This window comes from Dermacentor albipictus, chromosome 6, assembly GCF_038994185.2.
Source record: "Dermacentor albipictus isolate Rhodes 1998 colony chromosome 6, USDA_Dalb.pri_finalv2, whole genome shotgun sequence".
NCBI lineage: Eukaryota > Metazoa > Arthropoda > Arachnida > Ixodida > Ixodidae > Dermacentor > Dermacentor albipictus.
This window is the reverse complement of record NC_091826.1, coordinates 82,471,047-82,493,345: the sequence shown is the minus strand read 5'-3', so window position 1 is coordinate 82,493,345 and position 22,299 is coordinate 82,471,047. Positions and strand designations below refer to the sequence as shown.

The window sequence follows — 22,299 nt, the reverse complement described above, 5'->3', positions numbered from 1 at the left end:
ACCATGTGTGTGTGAATAATTTTTATGCGTTGCATATTGCAATCACTCAGTTCAGCCCTTGGGCGCGGCCGGGCAGCCACCATTGAGGGTATGAGCCATTGTTCATTGCTGCGCGTCTCATATGTGGGTCTATTCTCTTTTAAGTTTTAAGCTCGAGAGGGCGAACGCCCTAGCTCGAGCGCTAATCAACCGAGCGGGGCAAGACGAATCGTCTCATCAATCCCCACCATTTACCTTCATGCCCCTGCCGTCCAATTACTGCGACCGACTCGAGATCCAGCGACTCGACCGCAGGATTTATCCTCCGCCTAACAGAAAGCTCAGCACTGAAGATGCCGTAGCTCTCCGACTTATTCAGACAAACACATTTCCTAACCTACACAAATAGAGTAAAATGTTCCCACATACATATCGCGGCATCTGCCCCTGGTGCGGCGACACACGCCCTACACTCTTTCACATCTCGTGGGGGTGCGAGGGCAAACCTCAACACTTAAAGACGCCTAGCACGCAATTTGAGCGGTGGGAGGTACAGCTGACCGGCGATACCCTGGCGGGACAAGAAGCTCTCGTCCAGCAAGTACGTCGAGCAGCCATGGCCAGTGGAGTCCTGGAATGAGGACACCACCCACTCGACCTCAAGAGCAACCACCTCGATGGTTCTATTAAATGTTTTTTTTTTCTCTCTCTCTGTTTTAAGTTTGCTATGTTTGTTATTGAGTTGCTTCTATTTTTATGTGTTGCATATTGCAATCACTCAGTTCAGCCCTTGGGCGCGGCCGGGCCGCCACCATTGACCTTTAGCGCAACCACGTGACGTGACGTCACGACAGCCGGAGGAAAAGCTGGGCCCCAACTCGCGCAATATGCAACGCATTCTTGGCTTAACCAAGCTAAGCATGGCCATTTTTGTTTCCTCGCGTGCCAAACAACGTCCACGCAGCATGGAGTGCGAAAGTGTTTGAGCTCAGTGTGCCTTTGATTGCTGCAAAGAGCTATACAGCCTGCTTTGAGGCGCGAAAAGCAACGCTCGCCTTTCACGCTCCCCAACGGGCGCTGCAGCGTCCTCTCTCCGAAGGCAGAGACGGCGTCGTGTTTTCTGCGCCTCGTACGCGCATAGCACACAGACACAAACGACATCGGCACAAGACGACGAGTCGCGAGCGGAGTCATTATGCTGATTGTCCCTACACGGCGCCGCCACAGCTCTCGCTCGCTCGCCGCGTCAGTCTGTAGGTCTTCGATGAGGACTGCGGCGGCAAGCTGAAACACAAAGAGAGAAAGGTCCCGTTCGCGACGGAAGCGCCGCGTCGGCGTCGTCCTTTGTTTGACGCGGCCGCGGAACGCCGCTGTATCGGAGACCGTGCAGTCGCTTCCGCCGCTGCTTCCGGTTCTTTTTCTTACGGGCGCCTCGTTTTTGTCATCTTCCTTCTTTTGCCGTTTTCTTCTTGTTGTGGGGGGAGGGGACTCACACTCTCCGCTCCCCTCGGTAAGAGCACGTATTGAGAATCGACGGCGGTGCGGAAGCTTTTTTTGGTTCTTCGACGTCGACTGCGCGAGCGAGGATCTGCGAACGGAGGCGGCCCCCGCGCTCGCGACCCGGAAGGATTGACGCTCGCGGTCGAAAATTGGTCGCCGTGATATCTCGGTAGCCCCGTGGGAACGTCGGCGTTATCGCGGTGGCCGCGGTGGGTGCACCGCCATTCGTCGCCGCCCTCTCCCTGTTTTCACTGACGAGAGGCCGCAGGAATAGGCGTGACAACGAGTCTCGTTCGCGAGCGTATACGCCTTTGGAGTGAAGAAAAAAAAGTACCCTGGTAATGCGTCACGATCGTATTTATAAACTTTATTTGAACTGAGTAGGCCTGTGCTTTTTTTTCTCTCTTCTGTTCTCAATGGGTAGCTGCGGGGAGAGTCAGAGGTACAAAATTTGTCGGCTACTTCATTCCTCTGTGTTCAGGAATAATAATAATAATAATAATAATAATAATAATAATAATAATAATTGGGGTTTTACGTGCCAAAACCACTTTCTGATTATGAGGCACACCGTAGAGGAGGACTCCGGAAATTTTGACCACCTGGGGTTCTTTAACGTGCAGCTAAATCTAAGCACACGGGTGTTTTCGCATTTCGCCCCCATCGAAATGCGGCCGCCGTGGCCGGGATTCGATCCCGCGACCTCGTGCTCAGCAGCCCAACACCATAGCCACTGAGCAACCACGGCGGGTTGTGTTCAGGAACAAATAAATAAATAAATAAATAAATACCAACCGAGAAGCCTCGAATTCTTTTCATCGATGAACTGATAACTTAACATGATAACTGGTCACGGTGACTGAGTGGCTATGGCCTAGTGTCGTCTCGAACGCGAGCTCACGCGGCCGCATTTCGATAGGAGCGTAATGTAAGAGAGAGAGAGAGAGAGAGAGAGAACAAGGCTCGTCAAGTGAACTTTCGGTGCACACAGAAGAGCCTCAAGTATTAGCGAAGTCAACACCTTCCGAGATAGATTGAACCATCGATTGATCGACTCACCAATTTGATGATTGCTCAATCGCCAATTGACCAATCGGTGAATGATTAATTCATTTAATAAATAAATCAAAGCGAACCCCATTGGGAACGCGACGATTTGTTCACGTCAAGGGCCATCGTGCGCCCCTCTATCGCTCTCGATGTAAAATGAACAGTCGTCGACCACTCTTGTACCGCACATCTACATAAGCGGTACCGCTCTGTCATGTATAGCCTCCTATTCAAGCAGTCCGCAAACGGAATGCGAATAAATATTGAGCGCAAGCGAGAATCGCCCAGCGTAGAAAGTTCTGCCAATCACCGGCGTGCCAGGCGAGTATTTTCCAAATGTCTCTCCCAATGAAGCCAAATGAGGCGTCGATATCTGACCCAAGGCTAATACCGATTACCTTTCTTATACATTCTCCAAATATTCAGGTAGTTCTCAAGTGGCTTAGTTTTCTGTGCGTTCTCTGAAATTCACATATTTTCAGGGAAAAAGAATTAATATTTGGGGTTTTTACGTGCCAAAACCACTTTCTGATTATGAGGCACGCGGGAGGACTCCGGAAATTTTGACCACCTGGGGTTCTTTAACGTGCACCTAGATCTAAGCACACGGGTGTTTTCGCATTTCGCCCCCATCGAAATGCGGCCGCCGTGGCCGGGATTCGATCCCGCGACCTCGTGCTCAGCAGCAGGGAAAAAGAAACAAGAAAACAAAGTAACATGGAGCTGATGGCAACACTTTTCTGGTATATGAGTGATAGATCGGGATGGGGGTTGCGATAATTTCTGCTCCCCGATTCCTGGCTTCTAATTATTTATTTTCCTCGAATTGAATTGATTTCAGTGTGTAACACACAACGCTTCCCGCTACGAATTTCTTGCCGTCGAATAAATCTCCTCGACTGAAATCCACGGGCTATCCTCAGCAACGTTTTCATTGTTGTCGTCACGCACTTTCTTTATTGTCGTTTGAAAAGGCAGCTGCAAAGCTACATTCGCGCTTCTCAAATCGCTTTTCTTACTGTATGCAGCAGTTATAGCGCCAATAGTAATTGGCTAAGGTGTACTTCCTAGCCGACTTAGCCATTTACCAGGATTTCAGAGACAGAATTCAGCATGTTGTCGAGCCCCGTCGTCAGCCATAACGTTAATTTGCGTCTTCTCGCCTTTTGCTGTCTCGCGTTCTTTCTCATATTATAGTATAAACCCTTAAGGCACCAATGAGTTATATATATAGGGCAGGGGAAGCAACTCCCCTCACACCCTCCCCCCCCGCCCTCCCGGTATACATACGCCTATGGTTCAAGTCCGATGGTCATTATACAACCGATGGTCATAACCGATGGTCATTATGAGTTACGGAATGGATTCCAAGGGAAGGGAAGCGTAGCAGGGGGCGGCAGAAAGTTAGGTGGGCGGATGAGATTAAGAAGCTTGCAGGGACAATATGGCCACAATTAGTACATGACCGGGGTAGTTGGAGAAGTATGGGAGAGGCCTTTGCCCTGCAGTGGGCGTAACCAGGATGATGATGATGATGATGGTGGTGGTTCAAGTCACGTGAAACTCCCTGTATACTTTATGCCCACACGTCACAGAGTACACTGTCTGTCGCGAAGAGACTCAGGAACGAGGCGCAACATTTCTTTTCCAACGATCTGTTACATTTTAAACGCTAAACACTGCAAACGATTGTGTACAAATGCTCTTCTCTGATGGTTATCAGGTAATATTTTCTTTTTCGCTCGGGAGTGTAATAACGCCGGCAGGACCACATCGAGTGCTGCGTGTCGCCCAACTCGCCGGAATCAGCACACGGCGGGAAAAGCGCTGATGCAGTCTTGAACGGCTAAGCGTACTTGTATGCTTAACGGTGCTAAAATCGTGCTTGCAGCAAAAAAAGTAGCGCGATGTACGGACGGAAAAGAGCTTGGTCTTTTTCCAATTTCCATTCGCATATAGTCTAAACGTTTCGCCGCCCGTCCAATTTACGAGCTCGCCTGCTCCGACCGACTCAAGAAAAAGAAGCGATACTATATAGCGTAACGGAATTTTCCACCGAGTCCAAAACGACACCCCAATGTCTCGTAATGATTGACCTTAATAGAAATTGCGCAGAAAGAGAATCGAAACTTTATGCCGCAGCGTCGCGCTGCTGTTCCCTTTCTTCGCGGTTAGCTTCGAGGTAATACCCTTTCCTCGCAGTAATCTTCGCGGTCGTTCCCTTTCTTCGCGGTAAACTTCGCGGTAGTTCCCTTTCCTCGGGGTAATCTTCGCGGTAATGCCCTTTCCTCGCAGTAATCTTCGCGGCAGTTCCCTCTCCTCGCGGTAATCTTCGCGGTAATACCCTTTCCTCGCGGTAATCTTCCAGGTAATACCCTTTCCTCGCGGTAATCTTCGCGGTAATTCCTTTTCCTCGCGGTAATATTTGTGGTAATCTTCGCGGTAATTCCCTTTCCTCGCGGCAATCGCCTCGCTCGCGGTGCCCGATTGAACCGGCGCGGTCGGATTTGAAATTCATGCCAGGCGCTCGTTATAGAGGACCCGGCCGACCGGCTGCGATTCCGCGCGCTCATCCCGGCGGCGTTTATACAAGAGCGGCGCTCCGCTTACATCTGGGTCGCGGGAACCTTGCACGCTTTCACTGCACTATGCGTACGCGTGCGCGTATGTACCACGCACGGCCGGCGCGGATTCTATGGTCCATTTGTCACGCGTAAACGCGACGCACGCGAGTGTGCGTTGCCGACAGACAGCGCTCGAGGAGCGCGGGTTCCTGCCGACCTTATAGTAAACCTGCCTCGCGCGAATCGCCGCTGCTCGTTTGCGTCGATCTCCGCGAGATGGGAATCGAGGGACGCGCGCAAAGTCCGCGTCACGCTGATAGCCCGGTACTCGCAGACATGGTTCATTATTTCTTAAAAGTACTACAACGTAGCTGGCTAAGAGGGCTGTGCTATGCGAAAGGCCCCGCTGTGATTTGAGAGATAGGGATCCACGACGTCCCACGGCTCCTCTAAAATGTGACGGATGGAGCGCCGCATGCACGAGCGGAGCTTGCTTGCTTTATTTCTACAGTCATTCGAGACGTCCATTGTGCCTTTCCCCCCGTAATTTTTCTCTTCGCTTATCGGAGTGCTTTTTCAAATTGAGGCGGTGTGCCGCAGTTGCTGTTTCCCGGAGGATGTCTGGGCTTAAGCAGCGTCTTACACACAAACACATACACGCACACACACAAACACATACAGGCACACACATACACACACGCACACACACGCACGTGGAGCGAGAAAAAAAGGCGAAGAGACCTATAGTTTAAGATGGGGCAGTGTGTTGTCCTTGGCCCACTTAGACACGGCAGGTAAGCATTGCGCCTTCGTGTGTTATGGTCGCTTGCCGAAGGTCGCAACTTGTCGAATAAATACAGGCTACAACGTTAAGTTCACCCTCGATGATCAGCCACGTGCGCTGGAAGAAAGGAAAGCGATGCGCTATAGAAAATGCAGTGCGGCTGGATGTCACGCGGAGGAGGAGGAGGAGGAGGAGGAGGAGGAGGAGGAGGAGGAGGAGGAGGAGAGATTATTCTTTAACGAGACACTGAAGATGCTAGCCCGGCGAACAGACTGGTGTGCCATTGCGTGTGGAACTGGATGGCACACATCACGTACGCTCGACGACGTAAACGACACGAGCGCTCGCATATGCATTAAATGCATTCGCAAAGCGTAGTTGACATTTTTAGTCCTAACGAAGGCTATCGAAGCGCTTTCGTTGCGAGCAATGCGCTTGCGTCTGCTTCTCCGTCGGCTGTGAAAGTGCAACACTTGGAGGTGCAAGTCGTAATCCTAGTGCGGCGCAGTCTTCGGAGACGGTCTTTAAAGTAACAGCTGCGGTAGCACACAGCGCGTCTATGTGTGTGTGAAGTGATTTTTAAAGAGAAATGGAAGAAATAAGTCCAGTGCCGTAACTGTATCTCGCTCGTCTCTGTAGCGCTGTTAGCATGTTTCGCAATGCCAGTGACTAACTCGCCCAGCCTTCACCAGTGCTGCATGTCCTTAGAAACCTTGCCCTTCGAACACGCTGGTGAGCCTGTCCGCTGTGTTCTATATCCAGAAAGAACTTATAGCCCGATAGAAAGATAGACGACACGTATATAGGGTTCTTACTATAAGCGTCGTGCCTGTCGGGCATGATTCCGTAATGCTGCCGCAGTCCAGAGGATTTCCCGCCACGGGGAGGAGAAATCTTCGCACCGCTCTTTGCCTGTCCAGGTTGGCACGAAGGAAAGCTGCACAGAGCTGTCGTCTCGTGTGCACTTCCCGCTTTGCGCTAGTACTACGCGGAAGTCTGCAGGCGCCAGCCCAATTTGAATAATCCGATATAACTTGGGCAGATTGCCTTGTAGAACTTCGAATAAAGCGATATTTTGAATAAAGCCATTTTTGTTTTAACTTAGGTTTGCTTTAGTTGGTCGGTTTCACCTCAGGCACTGTGGGTAACGTTGAGGCAGGCTAATATTTAGATATATATTGGACACTTATTGGACGAGTCGCTTGTACGTGCATTACAGAGGGACAGCCCTGGTCTTCCCCTCCCAATTTCTCTTCCGAAACCCTGAAGCAAAAATAAGACGTGAGCGACGCCACAGCCCTTTCGTCTGTTTCTTCCATCAAACGATACCTTTTAGAAGACGGCAACACGAACAATATGCCAAACAAAGTGTTGGATGCCTCCTGTCTTGTCGTGTAACAATCTAATTGGAGCAAGGACAAGCCCTTGTCTTAAATATAACCACGTGCTGCCCCATTGTAGGTCTAGAGACTCCGGCAGGTATAGTACACTGCATTTCTTGATTTATGCTCACGTGCGCCTCGGTGAGCTCGCTACGCCCTATGACCTCGGCAGTATTCAGTGCGAGTCTCGTTAGGGCAGCAGAATCCGCGGGGGAGGCGGTGGGGGGGAGGATAAGCCAAGGCCGCCGATTTGAAGGAGGCGATCATCATCATCGACACACTCGCTAGCTCTCCGCCGGTCAAGGTCGTACTCGTTAAGCGAGACGCTGCCTATAAGCGTATAGTGCGCGATACTGAACGAGCCGTGAAGCGAGGTTCTTGTATAAAGCTCCCCTCCCCCCCCCCCGGCCGGCCCCCGACCCCCCTCGATGCTTGCGCGTCCGCTTGTATAGTAGTTGCTGCAACGAGATAACCGAACGTCTCGTATATAGATGATACTGGCTTCGGTCCAGCATGAACACGTCACCTTGGCCAATATTTTCTCGACGCGATTTTCTCACTTGTGTTGGCTCTGAGGTCAAGTGAGAAGAAAGGGGAAGTGACGGGCGGAGGAGGGGGAGTTACGAGAGCTAATTCAAACATCCCGTATGTGACAACTAATAAAGAAAGAGGAATCAAGAAAGGGGTCCCGCAAGGAGCCACAATTTCATCGATGCTATTCGCTGCGTTTTTAGAAGAACTATTCAAGCGCTTAGAGGGGGAAGGCTTAGGAGTGAGGATCAATGGAGAATACCTCAACAATATTCGGCTTGCAGATGACATTGTGCTGCTCAGCAACACTTGCAATAAATTACGATGAATGATTGAAACGATCGTCCTGCAGTGGGCATAAAAATAGGATCCATGCGTCTGCTGATGATGATGACGAACAAGCACAAGTGGCCTCATAACTCCCGAAGAGTCGTTTAGCAGGAGACTGCCGGACGACTAAATATTTTAGGTTTCTTCAACTGTTATTAAAAACTGCGCTTGGGCGAAGAAATTGACGGCAATCCCGCGCCCTCCCCTCCTGTCGGCCTCGCACGGGGCTATATAGTCCGTCACACCAACTTCGTACTGTGCAGCGAAACCTACGGCGTGCGTCAGCCAACTCGACGATGTTGCAGCTGCAGTCTTGAATTTCGAGCCCGTCGCTTGTTTATTTTTTTTATGTTGCATGCTGTTAACGTGATGTGTCGTAAGATTGCTCGATGGACTGATTAATTGATCCATTAAAAAGAGAACTAGAAAAAGGTTTCCTATCAATTAACCTCCACTCGACGCCGCCTGAATGACTGAATGGAAGGCTTCACGGACCGATTAGTGACGCACAATGGGCCATGCCTTCCTCCCTTCTCAGAACGCACAATCGGCTCTCGTTACGGATTGGCTGACACAAGCCCTAGCCTTGACTGCGCTGCACGGAATAGCGGAGATGGAGCATAGATAGCTCCAACAGTAGCCAGCGACGTCACCCTCCTCAGAACGGTGAACGCAGTGCGCTTTTACGTCAAAAATGTGCAATAGCGGCGAGCTGGCACGAATATGTACAGCTCCAGCTAATCGCAACGCCGGTAAACGGCCGCGGCTGCCTTCCAGCTCTGAGTGCACTCCTATGGCACTCCGATTACTTCCACGGCGTGCAAAAATCGCAGCATTCGCTGTTCTTTCTCTTTCCTTCATATTTCTCTTCACTTTCATTTATTCATTCATTCCTCGTTTGCGGGCGATGTTTTCTCACGGTCTCCACGTGGGGCCTGTGCTTTCGACCTGTTTCAGCTGACCGATATCCCTACTGTGCACGAGGCCCCGCAGAATCATTCAGAGAATGCATTCACAGCTCATGACGGGAACGTATCGATCGTCGCGAGGCCGGTGAAAAGAAGGAACAATAATAAAATAAAGAAGTGAAAAGGAGAGGAAGGCGTCGCGAAGAATGGGTCTCGCGAAACCATCTTTCTTTGAAGCAGCCTCCAGGAAGTGTCCGCTGGACGACCCTCTCACGCCCCCCCCCCCTCACTCTCCCTTCCCGCTACATTGTTCCTTTCTTTTTTCTTCGCACCTTTCCCACGTGCTCTGGGGCACCGTTATACGCACGCGGGCGCGTATAATACGCGCGTGTAACGCGCGCATCCTGGCCATGCCAGCCCCCGAGTCACGACGGTGCAGCCTCGTTTGCGGCTTAACGCAAGGGCGTCGAAAGGCGTGCAGCGTCTGAGAGGAGGATGGAGAGAGAGAGAGAGAGAGGAGGGGGTAGGAGAGTTCGGGAGGAGTAGGCGCCTGACCGAGTTTCTTTTGTTTCTTCTCGACCGGGGTCGTGATCGCGCTGTCATCTCCGCTCGGCACGCTCCTTCGCTGCTCTCTCTATTCACCGAAGCCGCGCGAACGAAAGGAAGAGTTATTGCGGGAACCGAAAGAGTGGCATTCGGGCGGGGAAGAGGAGAGGGAAGGAGGAGGAGTGGGGGAGGGGGGCGGCTTAGCCGCGAGAAAGAACAGATCCGAGGTGGTAGCGGACGACCTTAACACAACGAGCGGGCGCCTTTGAAATGCGCAGATCAGGTGATCTGGGTAACAGGAGCTTTGCCGTGAACTCCGCAGAGGGATAAAATGGAAAAGAAGTGAAACGGGGAAGGCAGAGACGTTAATTAGGTCCAGGTAGATTGGCTGCCCTGCACTAGAAGAGGAGAGAGAAGGGGAGTGAAATATGAGAATAAGGAGATAATAATTGTGCACAGTATGCGCGCGCGCCCGCCCGCGATGAAGCGTTCACGGTTCAGTTGGTAAAGAGCGATTGAGACGTACAATCCTTATAAGGCTTGTACATCTGAAGAAACGCAGCAGTGCTTTTGTTGCGTTGCGCAACGAACACGCGTGAGGTCATGCTCCCACTTGTGGCACACGCATCTTCTTTGTCAACTCGGAACATTTCAGCGGGATTGGGGGGTATGCTCGTTCTCGCCACAGGTCGTGCGGACGGCTCTTTTAGTCCCGGCTGAATTTAGATGGGTGAAAATCGACATCCCTAAACATTGAAAATTCGCCAACATTGTCCGTGCTGTGAGGTTTTGCGTCAATGTTAACGGTGGACCCCGCAAATCGTGCTCGCAACCAGATTAAAGGCTGGCTGAAACGCGTCCCACGTAGTTGACACTTTCTTCAGGCCTTGGCGCGTCCGCTGAGCGGCCAGATGGGCTTCGCCTTTGAATGCTATAGGCATTCAAAGACGAGGCTTCTATATATACGCCTTCTATACATATATATTGTTGACAAAGTCAGGCAACGCCTCAGCTTCGCACTCACGTTGAAGGCGTCGGAGTAAAAGACAACGACGTCAGTCACCTCGCTGGTTACGAGGCTTCCGCGACGCAGGAGCAGCCGAAGAAACACTTAAGGTGACTCGAATGGTGAGAAAAAACAAAGGAAGCAAGGTTCTCACTTGTTTCCACACGGATGTACAAATGCTGTCGGTGCACCCCTACTTTATGAGGCTGAGATGATGTAGTTTACCGAAAAGAGAGTTCGCCTCGCGACATGGTCTCGGGGGTCGGACGGTCTGGGTAATTAATTATGCGACTTTATGGGACAAGTCGTGTTCGCGGCTACACCCCGTGGACTCTGAACTGCAGGCGTTCTAGGGAAAAAAAAGAAAGGAAAAAAATAAGGCGAAAGGGTGTGAAGGAAACGGTGAAAGAAGGCCAGGAAAGCAAGGAAACCACGGAAGCAGACAGAGTCCGAGATTGACCTTCGGTCAGGCTGAGCTAGGTATACTGTATAAGTATATAATGACTGTGCCTCGGCGGCTTACACTTCCGAGCGCTGCACGCAATCTCGAACGGCATCGCTCGAGCGCGCGTGGGCGAATAATTGGACGAGTGGGCGATTCGGCGAAGAAGTCGTGTGCAGTGCAGGCGTCGGGAGTTGTGCGCAGCAGAGCCCGAGATGAGGCCACGGTGTGACGCTGACTATGCTCTGCTTTAATAGGTGCGAAACGAGGGAAGTTTGGCCAGAGTAAAAGTCCGCTATATCTCAAAGTCATAGCTAAGGAAGAAGAAAAGTGAAAGAATACGGGACACTGTCCAAAGTCTACAACGAAGCAACGGCACGTTGAAATTTAACCTTGTTGAGCTTGTCGTTGGGCTTGTTGGAGATAATTTAAGAAGGGTTGAAATATGGGCCAGTTGGTACATACTTGAACGAAAAAACCAGTCAAAAACACAAAGGACAAGATCTTTTCTTGTCTTTTCATGCTATGTGATTAGTGATGATGCAGTTGCGCATGCTCTGCTGGCCTTGCTGGGACTACACCGATTCTAATAAACCTCAGTTGATAGGCCAGTCGTTGTGGTGTGAACCTCTCCTCTTGTCCTTTGTGTTTTTGACTGGTTTTTTCGTTCGAGATAATCTAAGCTTGCTGAGAGTGATCAGTACACGACGCTTGTGGGAAACCGTTGTCACGTCGTCCGCGGACGACGACAGAAAAGTGAGATCAACATCACAAAGAGGAGGAGGAAGATCAGAACAAGGAAAGATCGTCGCGACACGAAAGAGCTAGCCATGGTTTCGACCCTAGACTTCCCCACAGGTTGATCGTCCTAAATCAGCACAAGGGCTATGAGAAAATCAGTAATGGGAGGATCCAGAATTTGTTTCGACCTCTTACGATTCTTCAACACGGACCCAACTCTCGGTATACACCGGCATTTGGAGGCAGTGAGCATCATGACTGAGTCACCTTATCACCGCAACGCGATGAGTCTAAGCAGGGACATGAAAGAAATGACAAGAAAAACAAGTTATGCAGATGTTGTGCACACGTTGGACACTACGTGAAGCCAAGCTTTATAGTGACGGGGTTGCTCAAATTCCACCCAAATAAATGCGACTCGTACAATCGCGTTTATTTTTACCCTCTCCAGAAGGAAATAAGAATATGATTCGCTTTAAAAGCAAAGCTTGCATTCGTAGGCGCGAAATTCTGAGCCCAGTCACCAGACGCGTTTCGCGGGACTTTGAGAAGACACGCATAGACACGATGCCGTTCCTGCAGCCCGTCTAAACAACCCTCCTCGGAAACGCGCCCGCATTTGAGCGCCAGGCAGGACGGGTATAGTGACCTTAAGGCGGTGCGCGGGCGATTGGGCGGGCTAAAAAAGGACCACTATCCAAACCGCGGTGGACGATTAATTTCCCCCCGCCGCCTTCGCTGCAATTCCGAGGCGACGCCCGTCGTGGCGGAGACCCTGGCGACTCCTCAAACACACGCGTCTGCAGAAGCCGAAATCGCGCGTGCACACTCAAACGTGAGTCGTTATAAAAAAAAAGGAAAAAGGACTCCAATGCCAAGAACTGAATCACGAGGCTCGTGAGGTCTTTCGTCCCACTCGGAAGAAAGATCCTTCCCCGCGCGCGCTCATCATGAGATTTAGTCTTTCTCTTTTTTCTTCTTCTTTCCGCTTCCGCTTTTCACCTGAGCTTTATACAAGAGCGCGCTGGCATTTGTTCCCCGGCCTCTCTCCCGTTCGCTCATTAAAGTCTGGCTCCGTCCAGGGCCGCTGGCGCGGGGTCCCGTATTAGCGTGCCTGCACTCAGGCGCATTCATTCGAATGTACGCGTTCCTCGCGGTTGGGCAAGGACATCTGTGCAGGCCAGCGTGGGCGTCCGAGCGTGCGTGTATACGGTACATACGTGTGCGGTCTCTGCTTTGCAAGACGGACGACAGCGGACGCCGGACGGCGGCAAGGGTAGTCGCTCATTAAGGTTTTTCTTACTCCGCTGTCCCTCTACATCTTTCTTTCTTTCTTTCTTTCTTTCTTTCTTTCTTTCTTTCTTTCTTTCTTTCTTTCTTTCTTTCTTTCTTTCTTTCTTTCTTTCTTTCCTTGCTCGTTGTCTCCGCGCTAACTCGAACGCGTGGAGAGTGGCTGCGGACAGCGCTTTGTAGGTCCGCCTCGTGACAAGCGTTTCGTGCCAGCGACTGGGTCCGCGCCGTGGGTGGGTACCGGCGCCGACACTTTCTAACCCGTCCCGGCCATCCCGAAATGCCGTCATTATCGCAATGTAACTCGGATTCATCCTTCTCTATAGTTTCTGTTTTACAGTTGATGTCGACGTTCCGTGACAGCTGAGGTCGTGACGGTCTTCTTTTTTAAAGCGACGCTATATCGTGAAGGACGTCCACAGATGCGGTAGACGATGCGCGCGAGGCGTGCCTACCAGACGAGGTGATTGACGGTTGACATTCTATAACACAGAGAGAGAGAGAATGAAGAGGAAAGGCAGGGAGGTTAACCAGATATGAGTCTCCGGTTTGCTACCCTACACTGGGGATGGGGGATAGGGGTTCGAAAGATGACAGAGAGGAAAACGCTAAAAAAAAGGAAAAAAAAACACGTACACATGGAGGCACACACACAAAAGGCGTCCCAGTTAAAGTCGTTCACTCAGGCCGGTAGATCGCAAAAAGCGCAATTGCGCTTGCACGGCCTTCTTCTGTGACGGTAGGTCCTTTCGATGTTGTAGAATTCTTTTTTCGGATAGCGCTTGGTCGTCCAGTTTGTCAAGTTCGTGGCGAAGGCATGCCCTTTGTGTACTGTACTGCGGGCAGGCACACAAAATATGGCCAATTGATTCTTCATGGCCGCAGTGGTCACAGGTTGGGCTGTCGGTCATCCCTATGCGGAATGCATAGGCTTTAGTAAAGGCAACGCCCAACCAAAGTCGATAGAAAAGCGTACCGTCTCTACGGCGAAGCTGTGATGGCGCTCGAAGACTTAGTGTTGGATCAAGTGAGTACAGTCGCGTGTTTCTTAAATGTGGCTCATTCCATTGCGATGCGGTGCACTGCCGAGCAAGTAGGCGGAGCTTCCGTGCTGCGTCAGTTCTAGAGTGAGGAATCGGGACGCAGCGCTCCTCAGTATGGGCTGAGCGGGCAGCGTGATCCGCCCGTTCATTGCCGATAATCCCGCAGTGACTTGGAAGCCACTGAAAGGTTATCTCATGGCCTGCTTCACTTATATGTTGCAACGTCTCTGTAATATGGAATACTAGTTGTTCGTGTGGTCCACGTCGTAAAGGTGACAGTAGAGACTGCAGTGCCGCCTTCGAATCGCAGAATATTGTCCATTTATGTGGTGTTCATCACCAATGTGATGAAGGGCAGTAAAGAGCGCTGCGAGCTCTGCTGCCGTCGATGTTGTCGCGTGGGTCGTCTTAAATTTGATTGTTGTAGCTTTCGCTGGTATGACGATTGCCGCCGCGGTGCTACTTGGAAGGACAGATCCATCAGTGTAAATATGCGTAGAATCACGGTAGTTCTCGTACAAATGTAGTAGCGTGAGCTGTCTAAGGGCTGGCGATGATAGATCAGCTTTTTTCGAGATACCAGGTATTGTGAGGTTGATTTTTGGCTGAGCGAGGCACCATGGAGGAATCGAAGGTCTCGCAGCCGGGGTGAAAAAAGCTGGCAATGATTTATCATATGCGGTTATCGTCCGGCTGAAAGATGTGTGTGGTCTGTCCGCTGTTAGGGATGCCAAGTGGTGACGAGGAGTCCTGGTCAGATGCCTTATATGGGTCCTGAGTACTTCAATTTCAATGTGGGTCTTGACAAGGTGATCTCCAGCGATTGCTATCGTAGCCACTGTTGAAGCACTCTGAGGCAGGCCTAGACAGATCCGGAGCACTTGACCCTGAAGACTTTGTATTGTGCGTAGATTTGTTTTACCAGTGTTGATTATTGCTGGCAAGAACACAAATAACACAAATTCTGCACATGGATAAGCAATAAGAGATTAGGCACTGGGAAAAGGAACAGAAATTCAAAAATTCAGACACTGCTATGCTAATTAAGGTGCTGAGTTAAACAAGAAACGATTTTGCGATATTTTGGTCATCGAGCTAGAACAGAAACACGGGAAAAAAAGTACACTTGAATTCGAGAAAATGCCACTCTGCGGTCGAGTTGTACGCGACTAAACGCGGCACTTAATTGCACGGCGCCGCGCTTAGCGAGCGGAAGGATGCCGCGCCGGCGCCGAAACGTCCCCCGCTCTCACCGCGTCGCCGTCAAAGCGTCCCGTTTGTGCGTGTGTGTATATAAAAGACCGAGGAGAGATTTAGAGGTGGGATGGGGAGGGGGGGAGGGGAGCCTATAAAGCCAGGGACGCTGGGCACCGCCCGCCGCTAACGCGAGGTTGTCTGCCGTCCGGCTGACTCTCTTTCGGGGAGGCCGCCATGGTGTGTGTCTTGCGGCTTTCCAGACACGTCAGCCTCCTGCACTAAAGATGGCAGAGGAAAAAAAAAACAGCGCAAAGTGCGGATTGCGGAATAAGATTTTAACGATTCGCCAAATCAACGCGGGAGAGCGTGGAGAATGGCTGGTTTTGCGGGTTAATGACGCGTCTCCCTCAGTGAAGGCCCTTTTTTTTTCTTTTTCGGACTGCGCCACTTCAAGCGGCGAGGTGACTTTTTTTTTCCTTTTTATTCGTGAGTGCGGTTATTACAAGGGGTGGTGTGCCTTACTGACTTGTCGTCGGAGGGCGCAAGCGAATAGTGCGAAGTGTAAACAGAGTAGCAAACGCTAGGTGGTCAGCCGGTTGCGCAGACCGTAACCTAACTACAAAATGCCTTACTAGCATGTACTAGTTTCTTTCGCAATCACTCTAGAATTTTCTGTAACAGTCGTCGGTACTCTCAGTGATACCTCTGTGCGTCCATTAAGACAGCAATTAGGCATAGTGAAAAACGCGCTCGTTCTCTAGACCGGTCGTGCAGTAGGCTACTATGCTGTACGTACAAATTACTGAAGCCATAAGAAAAGTACGTCAAATGGCGGTCAAACGATGCTTCCGAGGTTTTCGTTGTTTAATAACTCTAGACGAATGATAGACTGAGCTACATTCGGAGCCGAATAACCAAAGACTTAGTTAAGGTTGCCCTGGCTGCTAATGCTTCTCGCTCGGCTCCCGGTGAGGATACCATCACATACACTACACTCCGCAACCTCCCCGACCACTCCAAGGAATTCCTCCTTCAGACTTTCAACAATGCCTGGGACAGCGGCTGCTTGCCGAGCGCTTGGACATCCTCTCTTATTTCTATGATTCCGAAGCCGGGCAAACCTCCCTCCCTTTCTAACCTTCGCCCTATCTCCTTGACGTCGTGTGTTGGCAAGACCCTTGAGCGAATGGCTTTGACTCGCCTCTCTGATCTTATTGAAGCGAAAGATTTCTTCCCCCACTCTCTTATCGGCTTTCGACGGCGCGTCTGTGCACAGGACATGTTCCTGATCCTCCAGCACACCTTTCTCTCACCCAATCCCAGCCACATCCACGCTCTTGTGACTGTTGATGTCCGCAAGGCCTTCGATGGTGTGTGCCACGACCATATCCTGTCTCAGATCTCCTCCCTAGACTGCGGACACCGCATGTACTCTTATCTCCGCTCCTTTCTCTCTAACCGAGTGGCTCGTTTCCGAGTGGACACACATCTGTCCGATCCCCACCCGCTCACCCGTGGCACTCCTCAAGGTGCTGTTCTCTCTCCTATCCTTTTTAATCTTGCTATGACCCCTCTCGCCTCCCAACTAGCCCAGATTCCTGACCTCCACCACATCTTTTATGCCGACGACATCACCCTCTGGTGTTCGTCTGGTTCTCCCGGTCACGTACAGGACACCCTGCAACGTGGCCTCGATCTCATCAACTCCTTTCTCCCCACTGCTGGCTTGTCACCTGCTCCGGAGAAATCCGAGCTTCTCCTTCTTAACTACTCCTCATACCAGCGCTCCCACAACGCCCTAATCTCCCTACATCTTTCCGGCTCTCCCATTCCTGTTGTCCTCCAATGCAAAGTTCTTGGCTTCCCGTTACATGCAGCCAAGAATGTGCAAGCCCTACACCACGCGGTCAGGACTTGTCACTCGGTAACTCACCTCCTGCGGCGCGTGGTCACTCGGCGCTCGGGCCTCCACGAGGCTCATGCGTGCCGAGTTGCCCATGCGCTCGCCCTCAACAAGTTCCTGTACTTTGTGCCTTACGTTTCCTTCACCCACACTCAGCTTAACACCCTCGAAACCGCCCTTGTTGGCCTCTACAAGGCAGCTCTCAACCTCCCTATCACCACCTCCACTGCTAAGCTCTTTGCCACAGGCCTCTTCCATCCTCTTCGTTCTCTTCTCTCTCTCCACCGTGACTCCCAGCTTGCCCGGCTTTCTCTTACCCGTCAGGGTCAGTGGTTACTGGCCCAGGCGGGTATCTCTCCCATTCCCGTTTCCTCCTTTACCTCTCCAAAATCCACCCCGGCGCCCAATCTTCGCATTCTCCCCCTCCCGTCTAATATGTCCCCTGTCCTGCATGCCGGCCGTCGTCACGCGGCCGCGCAGCATCATTCCCCCCTCTTTACTACCCAGGGAGTAGCCTACACGGATGCCTCTTTCATAGCCCCTCGAGGTTCCTGTGGCTACGCTATCTACCATCCCCACCTCCCAGCACCTGAAACTCACACGAGTGGGCCGTACCTACACCCTCCGGATGCACTCTCTCTCGAGGTCCTTGCCATTGTACATGCCCTACAATCATTTCCCTCCCTGCCCTCGCTCCCAGAGTACACGATATACACTGACTCCCAAGCCGCCATTCGCCACATACAGAACCGCACCCTACCCCATTCACTCCAACAAGAGGTCGAACGAGCGGTCTCCGCACTGCAACCTTCCACCGTTTTCCTCCGCTGGGTCCCTGGGCATTCGGGGATTGACGGCAATGAGCTGGCCCATCAGCTCGCCCGTGATGTTTTTAACCGGGCACCGTTGATCCCCTGGTCGGGGCCCTCGCAGGATTCTGGGGGACTCTCCCTGCGCCGCACTATCAAGGAAGTTTACCTCCAGCTCCGTCTCGACAAGCGCCTCTACCCTCCCCCTCATCCATCACTCACTGTGCCGGAGGCTCGCCTTCTGCGGCACATCCAAATGAATGCACTGGTTACCCCTTCCCGCCTCTTTCTCTATCGCTATCGCTCCGACCCCTCCTGTCCCAACTGCCCGTCTACTTATGCAGACCTATCCCATTGCCTATTCTACTGTCCGACTGCTCAGCAATCAAGTTCCTACCCTCCCCCTTCGCTTTCCATCACCACCTGGCTCGACTGGCTTGGCGCTGAAGGTGAAGAAGAACAGCGTCGACTGGCCGCCCAGGCGGTCGATATGCTCGGCCTGTAATTTTTGGCTGAATAAAAGTCTTATACTACTACTACTAAAACATTGCACGGAGGCTGCTCTGTCTGAAACTTCTTTTTTTTTTTTTTTTTAGCGCGGTCCGGAATTTAGCTGCAGTAGGCCTTTAACGCTTAAGACTTCCGGTGTCTCGCGTCACGAGAGGGCTAGAGTGTGGCGTTCGTGCACCTAAAGACAATATCGAAAGAAAAAAGAAGAGAGATAAATAAATGAAGACATCCGTAGTGTAGCGCGCGATTCTTCGGAAGTATTGTTCCGACATTCGCCACTGCAACGCGCAAAAGCTTGAGATCCTTGGTTGTACGCTCAGACTTCAAAAAAATAGGAATAAGGATAACAAAAGGCAGCCACGAGCAGAGATAGGGCGAGAGCGGTGCCGCAGTGTGGACGAATGAATGAACATGGATGCTTTGAAGCAGAGTGACCAAATACCAATACCGAGCCTAGAGGGTTGGGCAGAGAGGGGAATGGGTCTCCCCTTTCCCCTCTCCCCTCGAGAAGGCGGACTGAGGCCGGCTGGCGTAACAGCGTAGCGTCACCGACGTCCTGTTGCCCCGCGCGAGCGGGCGGAGGATTGTCGAGCTGCCCATAACGGGCCCGGTGGTCGCGTCTTGGCTCGCTCCGTCGACGCGCAGCCCACGGTGGTGTCTCCACTCGAAGGGGAAACACGACTCGACGATTGCTGGGCGGGGGCGCGAAGCGTGCCGAAATGCGGTGACGCCGAGCGAGCGGAAAATGCTGGCGCAACTGCCGACGTATATGTGCGCGTGCAGAGGGAAAGCCTATACGCGCAAGGGTGGCAACGGCTATCACTGCCCGTGGGATCGCGATCTGACTGTTCTCTTTAGCGCGATTGTGACTGGACACGAGAAGACACGCAGGGCTCTGTGTGTGTCTTCTTGTGGTCAGTCTTATCCGCGCGTACCTTTATCGCGTACTGACGCAGCCCAACACTTAGGCAAGCTAGCGCACCGTATGACATTGGAGAAGTGGCGCACACCTGATTTCACTCAACATCGATTGCATTCCCTCGATCCATCTATGCAACTGCGGCTGTTACCAGGGCTTCCGCGTAATGAGGAAACAATGTTGTGCCGCTTACGCTTGGGCGTCGCATTCACGAATGCATACACGTTTTTGATTGGCATGGCTGATAGCGCCGAGTGCAATGCCTGCGGTGTCGAAGAAACTATCGACCATCTACTGTGCTACTGCCCATCATTTGAAAATGAAAGACAAGATCTCTGCACAGCTCTCAACAAGTTAGATAGCAAACCGTTCACCTTGAACAAGATCTTGGGACCATGGCCTCGTATATCGCAGCTACAAAAGGCCACAAAAGCGCTGCTGCGATATTTGAAAGATACAGGATTGAGTGAACGTCTGTAATCCGGACTGAGTGACTGAGCGATATCCCCGGTGGACTTTCTCTTCTTTCTTTAATCTTTCCGTCCCCATTTCCCTTTCCCCAGTGTAGGGTAGCCAACCGGGCTCACTCCTGGTTAACCTCCCTACCTTTCATTTATCATTTGCTCTCTCTCTTATCCGCGCTAAAAAAAGAAAGAAAGAAAAGAAAAGAGAACTCGGATCCAGATGCCATATCAACAAGCCAGCATTGCTACTCCGGTCGCCCATGGGAACCGCGTCGGTGGGGGATTCGCTGCGTATGTGCGCCAAAATGACCGTGCGTTTGTACGCAGATGTTCCGGCAGCGCTGCAGCCTTGGGAAGCGGGCTAACGTTGATCGAACGGGGCTTGCAGTGGAAGATGACCGTGTGAAAACCTGTTGTCACTTTGATTTATTCGGCCAACCAGGGCTAGTAAACCACAAGAAGTTTACGAACCGTGGGATCTCAGCAAAGCGTTCAATTTCCGAGCAGCCCGTAACACTGGTCGGTAAGACCCAACAGCACAATGTTGCTCACACATGTACCGGTAGAGGCTGTAAATGCGAATATGCTAGGCTGCGTTGTGAGGCTGCGCGGATATTCGGTTTTTTTCTCAGATTTTTTGTTCCGTAAAAATTTGCGGTTGACTGTATTTTTTTTTGGATGGGGGGGGATATGAGGTTTGGGATTAATTGATTTGTAATTGAAGTTACAGTTAAGCGTGCTGAGCGATTGATTCACGGGGCTCAACGTCCTAAAGCAAAATGTGGTGTTACGAGCGAACGCCATAGTGGAGGGCTCCGCGTTAATGTTTGATCACCTGGGGTTTCTTAACGCTTCGCCCTCACCGAAATGCGGCCGCCTTTGCCGGGATTCGAACCCACGATCTTCGAGTACGGCAACAGGACGTCGTAGAGCCAGTGATCCACCGCGCAGGCTTACGCGGGTGCCCGTAGATGAATCATGTGGACTAAGATTGGTACTTTTCCTCTCTCAATTCGAGCGCGTTTCTCTACTGCTGGCGTGAAATGTTTGCGAAATGCAGTATTTGCGAAAATAAAACTGAATTCTCACAAAGCGTGCGTATATACTGCGTAGCGGAACGCATTATATTTGATTTCAAGCAACCATGACTGGCGAAATGCGGATTCCGAGCTCGCGTGAGATTATGCTCCCAACTTTGCTGTTTAACATACATCGAAAGCTCTTGAATATTGGAGCCTCTGTCGCCGCTGGGATGCAAACAGAGACCCTAGAAGTCATCTTGCTCGTGGGGGTATGTATGCTTATATATACATAGATTAAATTGTGGAGTTTTACCTACCAAAACCACTTTCTGATTATGAGGCATGAGGTAGTTGGGGACTGCGGAAATTTCGACCACCTGGGATTCTTTAACGTGCACCTAAATCCAAGTGCAAGGGTGTTTTCGCATTTCGCCCTCATCGAAATGGGTATAGATTCCGCGGTCCGAAACTTTTTGACGTCGACTGTACATCCTGTTTCTGCATTCAGACACGATCGTGCTCCGTAACTGAGGCACCTAGAATGAAAAGTTTGTGCCCTTCCTCGCGAAGAAGGTGAAAGAGGAAATATTTGATAGCTTCATTGGCGTAACACGGTCAGCTCAGAAGTAAATGAGTTTCGATGAACAAGTACGCAAACTTATGTGTAATCTCTATGTTGGCAAACGGCCGTCAATCACAGCAGTGCCGTGCTGGTTAAAACATCGAACAGGCACGTTATCTATCCGATCTCGACATGATCCTGGCTTGCCACCTAGCTAATCGAGGAATCACTACGCTCATGCAGAAATGCAACTCCGTCCGAGCCCATTGTACACAGTATCCTTTTTCTTATGGGAGACGTTGGCACAAACACGGCATTGTGAGCAGGATACTCGCCACGTGTGGTGTCTTTGGCATCGACCAGCAGGAAAGCACGCGGTTGTAAGTAGGTACTTGTGCAGGTGTGGCGGAACGTGCGTGCAGCGTTGTTTATTCTTCCCGTCCGGGACGCTCGCCGCGACGTAATCTGCGTTAACGTCTTATTTTCTGTCGCTGCGTCGCCAAACCGCTTTCCTGGACGGTACCACCCGGATCGCGATCCCGCCGCAGCCGCCGCCAAATACGGGCAAACGCCAAGCGCCAAGCCACCGCAGTACAGGTGCGTAGCCGTATGCACGCGCGCACGCTACACCGACGGCCGCGTTTCATCCAGCTGGCTCGCCTCCTCCTTCCCCTCTTCTCCGATTCAGGAGTAAAGTTGGTAAAGTTGCGTGACGTCGTAACGGGCCGTGGTGACATCACCCAAGCGACGCGCAGCTGCCCGTGACGTAGTGCGACCTTGATGACCGCCCGCCGTCGTCTGCCCGCGCTTTTGTCGA

At 51.5% G+C, this 22,299-nt stretch overlaps 3 protein-coding genes across 4 annotated transcripts in view; 2 read left to right on the top strand and 1 right to left on the bottom strand.

Moving 5' to 3' along the window:
• The window catches only part of LOC139061250 (major facilitator superfamily domain-containing protein 4A-like), a 457,040-nt gene that overhangs the window by 223,330 nt on the left and 211,411 nt on the right, over positions 1 to 22,299 (top strand). The gene's annotated exons all lie outside the window — the stretch shown is intronic.
• LOC139061248 (uncharacterized) overlaps positions 1 to 22,299 on the bottom strand; it is a 185,020-nt gene that overhangs the window by 124,831 nt on the left and 37,890 nt on the right. The gene's annotated exons all lie outside the window — the stretch shown is intronic.
• On the top strand, positions 16,041 to 18,536 carry LOC139046938 (uncharacterized). Its single transcript, XM_070520869.1, has one exon. The coding sequence runs from the start codon at positions 16,393 to 16,395 to the stop codon at positions 18,508 to 18,510; it is 2,118 nt and encodes a 705-aa protein (XP_070376970.1). The 5' UTR covers positions 16,041 to 16,392; the 3' UTR covers positions 18,511 to 18,536.

Excerpts from the sequence above, each read along its gene's own strand:
- LOC139046938 (XM_070520869.1), top strand. The coding sequence starts at position 16,393 with ATGATTCCGAAGCCGGGCAAACCTCCCTCCCTTTCTAACCTTCGCCCT.